General features: G+C 38.8%; 1 protein-coding gene across 1 annotated transcript; it reads left to right on the forward strand.

Moving 5' to 3' along the window:
• Window positions 1-41: 41 nt before the first annotated feature.
• On the forward strand, window positions 42-13,739 carry LOC128361794 (uncharacterized). The gene is made up of 13 exons (XM_053322350.1): window positions 42-224; window positions 2,537-2,575; window positions 2,693-2,957; window positions 3,947-4,225; window positions 4,410-4,673; window positions 4,769-4,810; window positions 5,584-5,608; window positions 5,747-5,901; window positions 9,275-9,991; window positions 10,999-11,694; window positions 12,423-13,199; window positions 13,293-13,445; window positions 13,558-13,739. The coding sequence occupies exons 1-13, from the start codon at window positions 42-44 to the stop codon at window positions 13,737-13,739; spliced, it is 3,777 nt and encodes a 1,258-aa protein (XP_053178325.1).
• Window positions 13,740-14,170: the final 431 nt, after the last annotated feature.

Here is a 14,170-nt window from a genome sequence, read left to right on the forward strand (position 1 = left end):
CCTCCTCCCCAATGGCTCCCCCCTCTCTCTCTCTTTCAGAAATGGACAAAAACGGTGGTCTCTCTCGCAGGCATTCCAGCAGAGCATCCGATAACCCGACGCGCTTCCTGGAAGAAACCCTATGGATGCTGGGAGGCTGGATGTGGGGAGCGACAGGAGGTGGAGGGAGGGACACAGAGGTGGAGGGAGGGATGAGGAGGCGGGGCTCACTGAAGGATAATGAGGTAGCTGTGGTTACCTGTGAAATCACAGAGCACATGCAAGTTTAAAGGATAGGGTCACAATTTTTCAGGTTTGAAAGATCCCCTTTAAATGCAGTCCACAGTGTGGGCAAACAGTCATTTAGTGCAAAAAGAAGCTTATGTGAGGCTTCGGCAGTCTGAGTTAGTCATATCAAGTAGATATCTGCCACAGTTGCAGTCTTTTTAGCATCAAATTCCCTCTTTGTGTTTCCTCAGACAGTGTTTTCCTGTTGAGCTACAGTTGAAGTATGGTAACAAAAACACAGACTTAGGCACTAAAAAGGTTTTCATTGAAAGGTGTTTGAATCATTTCAATGGCTGAAGGGTTATATTAGCTTCAGATAAACATTTAAATACATTTTTGCACAGAAGGAGGGCTGTGGATTTTGGTCCCCATCACTTTAACTGTAGTGCATAATTTTGGGATCTTCTGATGGCCAGTGTGGGCAAGAGGAATGATTACAGCAAAATACATACACTGTAGTTTGGCTGTAAAAGAGATGACTGATACATCCCAGATAATGATGGGAAACATTTGCTTTCTAGCAGTAATCCTAGGACTTGCAGTGTTGATTGTCCTACAGAAAAAAGTGATAAAAAATAAATTACATTTTATTTACCAAATGTGTAATCTATTTGCAACTGATTGGATTAAATTGAATAAAACAAACTGCTCCGCAAAAAGAAAATAAGCCTCAACGTCAGCGAGTATTGGATATGAGAAGGGAAAGTAGGATATAAATAGAGCATGCAAGGACTGACAAAAGACAAACCAACAGCCTGAGCAAGTAGAAATGTATAAATAAAAATGTGAGAATGCAGGACTGGATTTCAGCATTGGCAAGATACAAAACAGCAGCAGCATTGCTATTTGGGACAGAATGAACAGGGGGGAAAAAAGTTCAATTCTCACAGAAAAGTTTTATTTAGAAATGCTAATAAAGTCTTAACTAGTTTTTGGGATGTTCACCTCTCTGTCTGTGCTTTGCTGTCTGATGGCTCCGCCTGTTAACTGATGACAGAGGAAGGAAATGTCTCCACCAAGATGACCATCTCTGTGTGGGGTTTTCACTGTCTGATAGCCTGCTGAAACTCCTGAGACAAGATACTATTACTCTCTGTCTCATAGCCTTAAAAAAATAGAGATGCTGTGGAAAACAAATTTGAATTGACAATATACTTAATTTTAAGTCCTGGAGATCTTAAAATCAATATTATTGTCACTCTCTCTTTTTTTAAACTGCAGTGGGTCTGCATATTATGTAATTTTGGGCATTTAATCCTCGACAAAATGAACATCCTCCTTATCTCTTCACTGCTGGGTGAGTATCACAGATAAAACCTGATTGACTGACACACACCTGCCTCGATTTGTTTTCTATTAAATGACTGCATTCAGAGTACATCAAATTCTGCGTGTTTTTTTAAAAGTTCTTTACTGGTGGACAAAACAGAGTCTAAGTGTATGCATTCAGCTGTCAGAGTGCTGCTGACTTAGACCTAAAGCTGTACCGTCTTATTTGATGCAGATATCAGTATGGTACTGTACAGTATGCAGGGTTATAAATTGTACTGGGCTGTTAGCCTGCAGCTGGGAGTCTCAGACAGTGCTAAATTAAAATGATCTGCACCAGCCGGAATCTTAACAGGGCGAATGGAAATGATTTGGAGACGGCTGCCAAATGGTTTCATTGGCTATTCCATCCATGAGTTATGTTAAAAACTGCATGTTACACTACTGTGCTTGAGTATGTACAGTATTGGGTGCCTGACAGGAAAATGTAGCAACTGTGTGTACATTCCTCTGTTCCCATGGGGATGATAACCATCTAAACAGTCTCATTAGAAGTTCTCCTCTGTCACACTGTGTGGCAGTACTATGACTGTGTGTTATGTAAAGAATGGGGCTTGGACGGCTTGTCTGTTTTCATAGCAACAAGACAGCAGAACAATGGCTTGTGTTTATGTGTTATAGAAACAAATTGGTAAAGTTGGATGTATTAAATCTGCCTGCACAGATTCATGTTATATATATTGTCTTGATTATGTAATCCAAAATCTCCAAAATCAGCAGTGGACCATGACTGACTATTTGGCATGCTGCCATTTGGGAACAAACCATCTGAGCTGCCTGTGGCGTTCATCTTCATTCACTTTACGCCTGAATGGCAGGCAAATTGTTGGTTTAACCCACAATGCCACAGATATGACAGGAACAATATGTGGTATAGCGAGGACGTGAGAGGACATGGGTTTTCCATGTGTTTGTGTAAAATCATTTCTCACTGTTTCAGGTGGGGCAGCATTTGTTCTCCAAGCTGCTACATCTAAAGGTAACACACACACACATACACGCACTCCTCCAGGATATTTAGCGACAAGCATGAAAAAAAAGGAGTGTCTCTCTTCCTGCAGATGTTTTGAAGGTCAGTGTGTTTGTATGGCCAAAGGGGTCAACCATCTATCTTGGCGAGTGGGTGTTGCTGCGGTGTGCCGTGGAGACAAACTCCACTAATGTGTTAAGATACAGCTGGTTAAGGCTTAAAACACAGGCTGCTCAGATCCCGAACCCTAGACACCTTGTCTCTGGTGACAGCTACTCCATCACTGTGGTAACGAAGGAGGATGCGGACAGCTACCAGTGCCAAGTGGAGAGCCGGAGCAGCAACACCACAACAACGGTCCTCAGCGAGCCGGTCACACTCAATGTGTCAGGTGAGCAGCAGCTACAACCTCCCGGTTTCTTCTACATGCAAATGACAACACACGACAGTGGAAAGGTTACTTTGTTTAGTCCAAGATAAGTGACCGAGCAACATATGTACAGCCACAGTTACATTGGTTTGACCACAAAATTCATATTTATAACAACCACTGACTTATTCTAGGTCACAGGTTAACAGTAACACTCACTCAGAAGTGTGTAAAATCATCTACCATGTGATTAAACTGAGCATTTACACATTTTAAATAGTGATTTTAAGATCAGATTAAATGTTGTTTTTAGTAACTGTAAGAATATATTACTTACATAATAATAGTTATACTACATCATTTATTCATTATTGATGTAATTTATTATTCATTGTTGCAGTTAATTAGCCTGATTGCTGTAATTTGCATGGTACACTGCACAATATTTGCTGGTTAAGTACTGAGTCTAATATAAACTAACCATATCACACATGTCTTTCTTTAACTTGCTGTAGTACAGCATCCAAAAAACAAAAATCTGTGCTGGGTCAATCCAATAACTACTGTCCCTTTAACAATAAACCACACAGCTTTTTCAGAAATGAGCCTAAATATAGATATGCTGGCTCATTTTAAAATAAAAGGGTGACTAATTTAAAAAATGATTTCATTCAGCTCAAGCAGCATTGCACATGTCTCAGTATACAGTGTACAATCTGCTTTTTCAAGGTGTTCTTCATCTCTCACCACTGCATATTGCTGGAATAAAGACAGTTATAGTGATAATATGAACATAAACTGGTGTGATTATACACACATTTACACAAATGTATGGCTACATGTGACATATTAGTATGCAGCCAGACAGAGTATCCTGTGCATTTACAGTAATCAGATGCAAGGATAAAAGTTCAAGATGGAAACGTGTCATTTGATGCATCTCTGATTGTCTTCTTTTTACGTTCTTATCATGTTCTCACTGTGTCTCTCCATCCATCTCTCACATCCAGAGCTACCCCCTCCCTCACTAACTTTGACCCCCAACACCCGACAGATGTTCAGAGGGGAGCATTTCACCGTGCAGTGCCCCAAGACTAACTCCTCAGGCTGGATACTCAAGTACTTACCTCAGGGCCGTAGAGTGAAGACCAAAGACTTCCCAGCTGACATGTGTTCGCCACGTTGGGGGCCTTCCATGTGTATCTTCACTGCTTCCAATAAAAGCAGTGGACTGTACTGGTGTGTGGGTGCTGAGGGCCGCAGCAACGCAGTCTACATCATAGCAAACTGTGAGTTTTGTATAATCATGGCGTTAAAGACACCGGAGAAACTAGGAGAGAAAATACAAAAAAAAGAAAAAGCAAACTATGGTCTAAATAGAGAGTGAGGACTGTATTTGAAACAAACATCAGAGCTGAGGAGTATGTGTGAAGCTGTTTGTCTGCTAATCATGTCTACTGTCTTGTCTCACAGATGGTGCCATCATCTTGCAGACTCCTGCCTTCCCTGTGCCAGAGGGTGGTAATGTGGTCTTATCCTGTCAGTACTTGAAAGACAACAAAAATAACATAACGTTTTTCAAAAACGGTGAAGAAATTGGCACTTTAAGTTCAAAAGGAGTAACAGAGATGACTATTGAGAGTGTGACACAAGCAGACGAGGGTTTCTATAAATGTGTCGCCAAGGACACAAAGATGGAGAGCCCTGAGAGCTGGTTATCAGTCTCACCTGATCAAGGTCTGCTATCTGACCCTAATTTAATGATAATAATGATCATTATTTTTAGCATGAGTGAAAGTGGATCACTTTAAGATGTAACTTATGTCTTTTAGGTAACTCAACATCAACACATGGGACAGCAACATCCACTCAAGGTAAACTTGTGATTTTATGTGAATACATTAATTCACTGACAACTAAACTAAAAAGAAGAAGAATAACACTTTCTAATAAATCTTACTAGGTTACAGCACATCCACACCAAAATCCCTCTAACATTGTATTGACAGTTAAACTCTAGACTCAATGGTTTCACAACAAAGTGAGAACGTCTGGTCATGGTTCACTCATTTTCTAATAACTCTGGATGTGCACTTAAAAAGTTGTCAATAAATGGATTTTGATCCAGCTTTTATGCGCTTATCTAATTTCCTTTTTAAAGAAGGAGTCCACTGGAGGGGTTTGATGAAAAGTTACACACCACCAAAGGATGCTTTTTGGTAACCCATTAAAAACTTTTTGGTGATTTGGGGCTACATTTGCTACAAATATCTTTTCAGATGCTGATATGTTATCACCACAAAGCACTAAAATCACTTGATTGAGTAACTGATGACTGAAATTCCTCTTGTTCCTGTTTCAGAAAAATCAGAGATAGAAGTTTATAGTTGATGAATACTCTGTTTCTTATATTTCTATGGTATAGTGCTGCCATTGTTTAGGCCAACAGTTTTTAATCAGCAATATAAGAATTAGTTATCTCTGTAAATAAGATTACTGTATGCCATTTTGAAAATGTTCTTTGCAGCTGTTACTGTTACTGCCTAAATCTGACACATGTAAACGAAAATGCCTTTTTTCCCATCAGGCTCCTGGAAATGGATCATAGTTTCATGTGTGATTGTGCTTCTGTTTCTCACTCTTCTAGCTGTTTGGCTAGTTTGTCACTACAGGTCAGTTACAGTTTCTATATAATCTTCAGCCCACTTCTCACTTAATAATGTATGCCTGTCTGTGAATATCCTGGCATGAATCACAAGCCAAACAGACTCTCGAGCAAATGGTTCACTGATGATTGTATTTGTGTGAAGGTACCAGATGTTTTGCACCCGTAGTTGTTGGCCACTTTCCAAAGAGGATAGCCCAGCAGTGGCGCTTCCTGCCATCAAGCAGGATGTGACAGAAGTGCAGTGGGACGTGTCCTGGATGGAGATGTCCAATCTGCTGGATAAGCATTTATATCCTGGTTTGATAGAGTGAATACTGCTCACTGTTCACCAGAAAACTGTAATTTCTATATCATTTGTTGTTCAAAGAACATTTTATAATCCTCCACTCAACCTGAGCATCAACCTGTAGGCTGTTTTTCTACCTTCCTCGGTTAATATCGTCACTCTCCAATCTTGGCTGTGCTGAACTTAGAGGGCGTCTTTATAGGGAGAGACAAGTTCAGGAGCTAGAATATCTGTGCACATTCTGCGAGTTGATAGTCATCTATTTCACTTGAGTTGGCTGACTAAAAGACTGGTTTATAATTTCACAATTCACTGGATGCTAATTAAGGATCTGTATTTAAATTATGCCATTTCTTACAGGGACCCAGACTCATTATGCATCTGTTAGGATAATTATGATCGTATGATACACTGTCTGACTCATCTTTGAAAATACTGTATTGTTTTAACTTTAATGAAGTGTCTTACTGTAAAATAAATGCATATGCATAACAAATGCAGCATATATTTTGTTTCCATTAAAGGTGCAGTGCGTGGAATTTAGTGGCATTTAGCAGTAAATACCAACTGAATACCCCTCACCATGCCCTCCATTTCCAAGCATTTAGGAAAACTTAAGGTGGATGTGAAACTCACGTTCCTCTCTAGAGCTGGTTTGCTTTGTCTTTTCTGGGCTACTGTGCAAACATAGCTCATACCCGCTCCCTATGTAGATATAAAGGCTTATTCCAAGGTAACAAAAACACAACAATTATTATTTTCGAGGGATTATACACAAATTAAACCATACTTACGAATATTATATTCCATTTCTGCCATGTCGTTTCTGCTAGATGCCACTAAATTCAACACACTGGTCCTTTAAGTTCATTCTCAAGTGCTTCCATGTAGTTTTTTTCTCATTTCATTGCCTTTAAGCCTAAAAAGGAATATGATGAGAGTGAATTATTTTCTCCCTTTTTTCATTATGAGCAGCAAATTTAAGATAAAAACAAATCTACCAATTTTTGATTTCTGATCAGGTTTAAATCTTGGCTGTGTCAGTGTGTGCACTTCTTTATCTATGAGGACTTCACTGGAGGGACTCTTATAATGAGCAGTATAAGTCAGTGTGGAAAGTATGAGCAAAGAAGAACTAACACATTATGATCTAGTGCCATCTAAATTATATATGCAGTCTCAGTCAATCTGCCAAAATAATCCCTTTTGCCTTTCAGGTTTAAGGAGAATTATTGGTTTCCCAAAGATTTGGCACAGAGAGGTGAAAGGGCTTTGATCAGGAAAGAGTTTTTATGTTTTTATTTAATTTTAGATGTTCATTAATTATCACCACAGTAACAACTATTTTTCAAACATTCAAACCTCACATTATGGACAATTCACAAGGTTAACCCTTACATACTGTTCATATTCTGGCAGTATGTTCCCCTCATAAAAAGTGTCTATATCAAGTTTTGAACCACAGATCTGTTAAGAAAGCATCAATAGTCAATCTGACTGATCAATAAATATGTGATTAAACCTTGATGAATGTTTCTGACCGCAGAGAGAGTGTATTTATCATTCATTTTTGGAGAAAAAACAACAGTTACTATCACACAATATCATGTCCTATTTTACCTAAAACATGAAAATATAACATAATATAACATAGCAAAAAATGTAATTACATGACCATTTTTTAAGTCATTGGTTTTAGGTCAAGGTAATTAGGTCTATCATTGGTGTTAGCTGTGAATGTCAGCTCTTATACAATCTGAGTAAACCAGTTAGACCACTGTCTAGCAGCTCAGGTACACCTTTATAAAGCTCACTTTGTTATCTCACTGCATACAGTCGATACTGTTCAGATGAGACAGACGAGAAAAATATTCAGAAGCTCCTGTTTCCTTAAAGTATTTTTACCTATGGACAGATTTCATCCACACTGACCTCTGTTGAGCCCACAGGACGTTTGTTCAGTTGGTACCAACTCAGCTTTGAAAAGAAAGGACAAGGAAAAAATGGAAAACAATCTTGGTGAGTTAATCAAACAGTAAAATGGAAGGTAAATTGGTTGCTGTATAGTTTAAAATGCTTTGAGATGCAACAATATACATAATAAGTGTTCTATTAAAAAGATGGAAGATGTATTGAACACATTTGGACTTTTCTAACATATATTATTTATAATGTTCAGATTACGAATTGCGCCACACAACATGCAGATTTGATTTGGGATAAAATCAGCTTGTTACAGCAAATAGTGAGCGATATGTAGACATTTACTTTACCTTAATCATTTCTCATTTAGCAATTTTTAAATATATTGTGAAAACAACAACAGCTGAAAGAATGTAACCTGGAGATAACTGACAAATGAAACCAGTTAGACCTGTTTTTTGGTTTCTCATACGTGGGGAACATTTGATTTCCATCAGGTAAGTAAAACAATCATCTTCCTTATGGGCAAAACTCCACCCCCATGGTTTCCTGTAACCACTGATGATCAAAATAGAAACACCTCTACATTTCTTTGTAAGCCAATACAAAAGTCTCACGTAAATGCTGCTGTTGAAACTAAGGATTATACTCTATAGTAACTTCTGAAGCTGTAGTTTGTTGTGTAAATGAGTTTCAGATGCTTCTTTTAGCTCTTCTGTATATTTAAATGAGGTGGACAAATTATTTTGAACTCCTTTGAATGTAATATTCTGATCAATATAATATTTAACATAATAATATATGATATAATAGTACCACAAAGTACATCCTCTAAACATAGATCAAGTGAATCACACTTAAGGAAGAAGAAGAGGAGTATTTGGTTGTGTTACACCACATTACAACATACAAGTCCATTTTCTTTAGTCACCATTTGTATTGTTTGGATTATATTTTTTAATCACAAATCACCCAGGACATGTGACAGTGGGAGGTGATGTGTCATTCTCAGCTGATCATTTATCTCTGTAGCTTCTTTTCCTTTTAATAATTTGTTTTGGTTCAGGGTCAGTCTAAAAATGTTTCACTGTTTTCGGTTTTGTTTCACATTACTGTTATTCTTCACACCCCGTCTCTCATATGAAAGGCATTAATAAAGATAAAAATAACTCTGTCACATGATCCCCGAGGGACAGCGCAAGTTTGCCAGAGCATTCCTCTCTGTCAGTCATCTAAAGCAACTGAGGCATCTGGTGTGATAACCTTGTCACTCTGGTTCTGTTGAATGTCTCACTTGAACTGACAGATTACATTGGCCTCCTCAAGTTTGAAAAATGTGTTGACCTCCTTTTACTTAAGTTTCTATGATCATTGCAAAATGCATCAAGCCAAAAATGAAATGCTGTTTCACAAAATTATACAAAACAACATTTTGGTCCAAATGTGAACTTTGTCTTTCAGGGAAGAAAGAGGGCATCGCTCCGGCGGAGACCAGGCTACTCCTGATTGGTGGGAGATGGGCTGGCAAAAGCTCCACTGGCAATACTATACTCACAAAGGAAAGGTTTGAGTGTGGCCGAACACGAACAGCTCAGTGTGAAGTGAGACATACGGTAGTCGAGGGTCGGAAACTCATTGTGGTCGATGCTCCGGGATGGAATAGCTCCCTCTCCCTCACAGAGATCCCAGAGGGGGAAAAACAAAGATTTAAACTCAATCCCTCAAAGTGTCCACCTGGACCAAATGCTTTCCTCCTTATTATTCCCATTGACTCTGCTTTCTCTGTGGAGGGGAGGAGGATAGTGGAGGAGCACATGAAGCTGCTGGGGGAACGGGTTTGGAGATACACCATGGTGCTGTTCACCTGTGGGGATTTCCTCGGGGAGAAGACGATAGAGCAGCACATCGAGAGGGAGGGAGACTCACTCAAGTGGTTAATCAAAAGGTGCAACAACCGATACCACGTGATCAACAACAAGAAGATTGACACATCTCAGGTCACACAGTTACTGGAGAAGATAGATGAGATGACATGGCACAACAATGGCGGTTACTACGAGTTAGATGAACATACTTTGCATATCATTCAAAAGAAGCAGCAAGAAGTGGCTGAAAGGGCAGAAGAGAGACGGAAGAAGGCCATGGAACAAAGACAGCAAATGAAAGCACTCATTCCAGGTAAATGTGACAGTGGATGCACCTGTCATATATGTTCCAACATTGTTGTTTACAGCTTAAAGAAATTATTTGACATTTTGGTAAATGTCCATATTTGGTTTCTTGCTGAAAGTTAGATGAGATCAATACCACACACTTTATCATCATTGTCTGAAGGTAACAAAGTCCTCTTACAAGCGCTTCATACAAATTAATATGTCTAATTATTTAAAATCTCTACATAAACTAAAGTGTAAAAACAACAATTCAACATTTTACAGGACCAATCATTTTCTGAAGTTGTGTGGCAACTTGTCCTGACTGAGAAATAATCCTGCTCAGATCTCCTTTTATGGCTCAAACAAGGAGACATAATGGATGATATTTGGGAAGAGCCATTTTGTGGCCCTTTGTGCTCAGTTCAGCCTCTGTTTCTAACAGGCTATTTTAGCTATTGTCTCTTTAAGGCCTTCCTCCCAATGAGCCCACTCAGTTCTGATTGTCCACTTTTCCAGAAGCCTGCAGAGACAGACTTATCAGAGATGTGTTAAATGACCACTAATGCAAATCCAACATTTGGTCTTCCACTTCAAATTAAAATCTTAGTTATTAACGGGCAATTAAGAAGGACTCCAATTTACTTTTCAATATGCTAATGTGATTATTATTCATCACGATTTAAATGTCATATTGTAACTACACTTTACTTTTAACATAATAAATACATATTGTGATATATACAAGTCCTTTAAAATCTACAATGTAATACTAATTTGTGGATTCACCTTTTTTCTGTCAATATAATTTGTAAAATCACATATAAAGATATATACTGTGGTTATTTTTATCATTTTTTATTTTATTATTTTTTGTGGTTATTTATTTCTCTTCATTAATTTGTCTGTAATTTTTTTATATGGCTTTAATATATTAGTAAGGCTCCCTGTATTCATTAGTAGTTTGGTAGTTTGAATAAATAGTTGTAAGGTCTATGGCTAATTAAGCTTTGTCTTGTTTGATAACAGAAGAAATGAAACCCATCCAAAAACTCCAAGTGATTCTCTTGGGAAGTCGCAGTGTTGGGAAAACCTCCGTGGGGAACACCATCTTAGGAATCAAAGAACAAGAGGATGGAAAAAGAACAGCACACTCAGTGGCCCGGCTAGGTTTTGTGGGTAAAACTGAAATAACTCTTGTTGACACACCAGGTTGGTGGAAAGGCTTCCCAATGTCTGACACTCCAGAAATGATCAAAGAGGAAGTGATGCGCAGCATGTTCCTGTGCCCCCCTGGTCCCCACGTTTTCCTGCTGGTGATAGATGCAGATGCATCCTTCAACGGCAAACACTTAGATGCAGTGACAACACACGTAGATCTTCTCGGAGAAGGAGTGTGGAAGCACACCATTATAGTCTTCACCAGAGGAGACTGGCTGGGAGCACACTCCATAGAGGAGTACATCGAGGGTGAAGGAGAGGCCTTGCAGTCTCTGGTGGAACGATGTGGTAACAGATATCATGTCATTGATAACAAAAATACAGATGATGGCACTCAGATCACAGAGCTGCTGGAGAAAATCACCGGGACCATAGCTAAAAATGGTTGGCAGCATTTTGTTCCAGATGAGCAGATCATTTTGACCATTGAGGAGAAAAGCAGAAGAGTGGAAGAAGGAGCAAGACTGAGGCAAAGTCAAGTCAAGGCCAATAGAAAAAGCCTTAAAGGTATGGTCCAGAGTCATCAAGCATTAGTATCTCAAGTAAATTAGCCTGGCACTGTCAGAGCTGTGTCCACTCCACAAGATACCACAGAAATACATACAACACAATACAATATCCCTACAATAAGCACCAATCTGGTGAAGCACTGTCAGAGGTGACTGATGACACCCATTCATCACCATTTCTAAGACCATAGTGACAAGGGTTAATAAGAAATTACTAATTACTGTTAATATATTCATTGTCATAACATTGTTATTTATACTTAAAATTACAATATTCATAACAGTATCCTCAAAGATTCAGTATAGGTCCTTTTTGACACTATTTATAGCTGGAATATTTTTAGTAATATCCAATTAATTTGTAAGCTACTTCATCAAAACAATGTGATTGACACTATATATTTTAAAGTCTTGTGTTTTTCAGGATTAGTCAGGATTTTTGAGACTTTGCATATTTTACATAATTTGTTACTGATGTGCCAGAAATGAAACTTTGTGGCCTTATGGATCTCTTTATGTTCTATAAGTCACCTGAAAACTCACTAACCGTTAAATATACAGATACAAGTGACTCACTTATACAGCTGATTTTACTCAACAAATACTATAATCTATAACTTGAATCAACGATTATAACAGTTATGAAATTATTATTTATTGCAGGACTACTGGGCTTGAATAACAGTTTGAAATTGATTGTTTATTATTTTGTGTCTTTCTTCTCAGGTTCCAGAAATAAGTTACAAGAGCTGAAAATTGTGATGCTTGGTCAAAAGGCATTTGGAAAGAGTGCTACAGGAAATAACCTCCTGCGCAAAGAAGTGTTCCCTACCTGTGAGAACAAGCAATGTCAGGTGGATAAGGCAGATGTTGCTGGCAGAAAAGTCACAGTGATCGACACCCTGGGCTGGTGGGAGAAGCTCTCTCGCTGCACTGAAAAGATGGACAAAGAAATTGTCCGAGGTTTCACGTTGAGTCCATCAGGGGTTCATGCTGTTCTGCTGGTTGTTCCCTTGGACCTGACATTCAGAGAAGTTCAGCAGGCTGCCCTGGAGGAACACATGGACTTCTTTGATGCCAGTGTCTGGAAACATACCATGGTTGTGTTCACCTATGGAGACAAACTGGCAGATAGATCCATAGAAGAGCACATTGAGAGGGAGCACAGTGCTCTCCGGTGGTTGGTAGACAAATGTGACAACAGATACCATGTAATGAACAACAAGAAAAAAGATGTGAGTCAGGTTACCGAGCTGTTTGAGAAGATTGAGGAAATGGTGTCAGGGAACAGCGGCCAGCTCTTCTGCCCTGACATGAAGGACATCCACCTGAGAATTGAGGAAAAGTCCAAGAGGCGGCAGCTCAAAAATGTACTGAAGCAACGATTGGGGCAGGAGTACAGGAGGAGAGAGCTGGAGCTGATGATGGGCTTCAGGGAAAAACTCCTTGATCTGCAAGCTGATGTCCGTGGAACACAAGCAACAAGTGCTTCAAAGTCACTGAGTGAGTATTAGGTTGTGATGGTGACCTCACGTTAATTGTTGTTTTAACTGTATTCTATTGTTTTAATCCTTTGTCCTAATGATCCTTTGCTAGTTGGTGCCAAAATCAAAGCTAAGGCAGTTGGTCAGAAGAGGAAGGAGGAAATCATTGATGCAAAATTGACTCAGGAAATTGAAAAGCTGGATAAGGACATTATGAAATCCTCAGACCTTCTTCGGAACAGCTTGGAATTCTTGATCCCCAGCAGTAAGTATTTTATTTTATTATATTCTCAAGCATTCACAATAGTACAAAGCCTAACGTCACTGTTTGTGTTTTGTTTGATTTACAGTGAGTGGAGACAGTCCAGCACCATCAGTCGCAGGGTCTTCATCATACAAGAAAAAATCAACTAATAACTTTGATAAAGTTCTGAACTGGCTGTCCACGCTTAAGGTCGGCACAAATGTCGACAACCAGCTGACCCTCAACTTCTCCCAGTCGTCAGGATACAGATCTGTGATACCACATGAAGAGCTTGACACTGATATTGCTGAATAAATAATCTATAGAGAAGTATGTAATAAAGATGCATTGTAGCGATACAGACTTTGCTTTCAGGGTAGGCCAAAATTATACATAATGGAAGAATCAGTACTATGAAATCATAATATGAGGGGGCAGTGAGGTTGCAGAAAAAGGCTGAGTCAGTTTGATCTCTGGACCTGGAGGATACATCTTGTTGTGGAAGTGAAACAATATTGATCATGAACATTTGTACAATGTATTGGGATCTAATACTGCTTTTGTTAAGCTTATATTGTGTAATTATTAACTGTGTCAGGCAAGTCCTTCAGTACTTATAATGTAGAAAAACATATCTATAATGTAGGGTTTATTATATGTAATCTTTTAACGTTGTCTGTTTTTATTTCATTTGAAAGAGAAAGTAATTCAGGGTGAAGAGAGGACAATCTGGAAGCAGCTCTCTG

The sequence above is a fragment of the Scomber japonicus genome, chromosome 7 (assembly GCF_027409825.1).
Source record: "Scomber japonicus isolate fScoJap1 chromosome 7, fScoJap1.pri, whole genome shotgun sequence".
NCBI classification, from domain to species: Eukaryota; Metazoa; Chordata; class Actinopteri; order Scombriformes; family Scombridae; genus Scomber; species Scomber japonicus.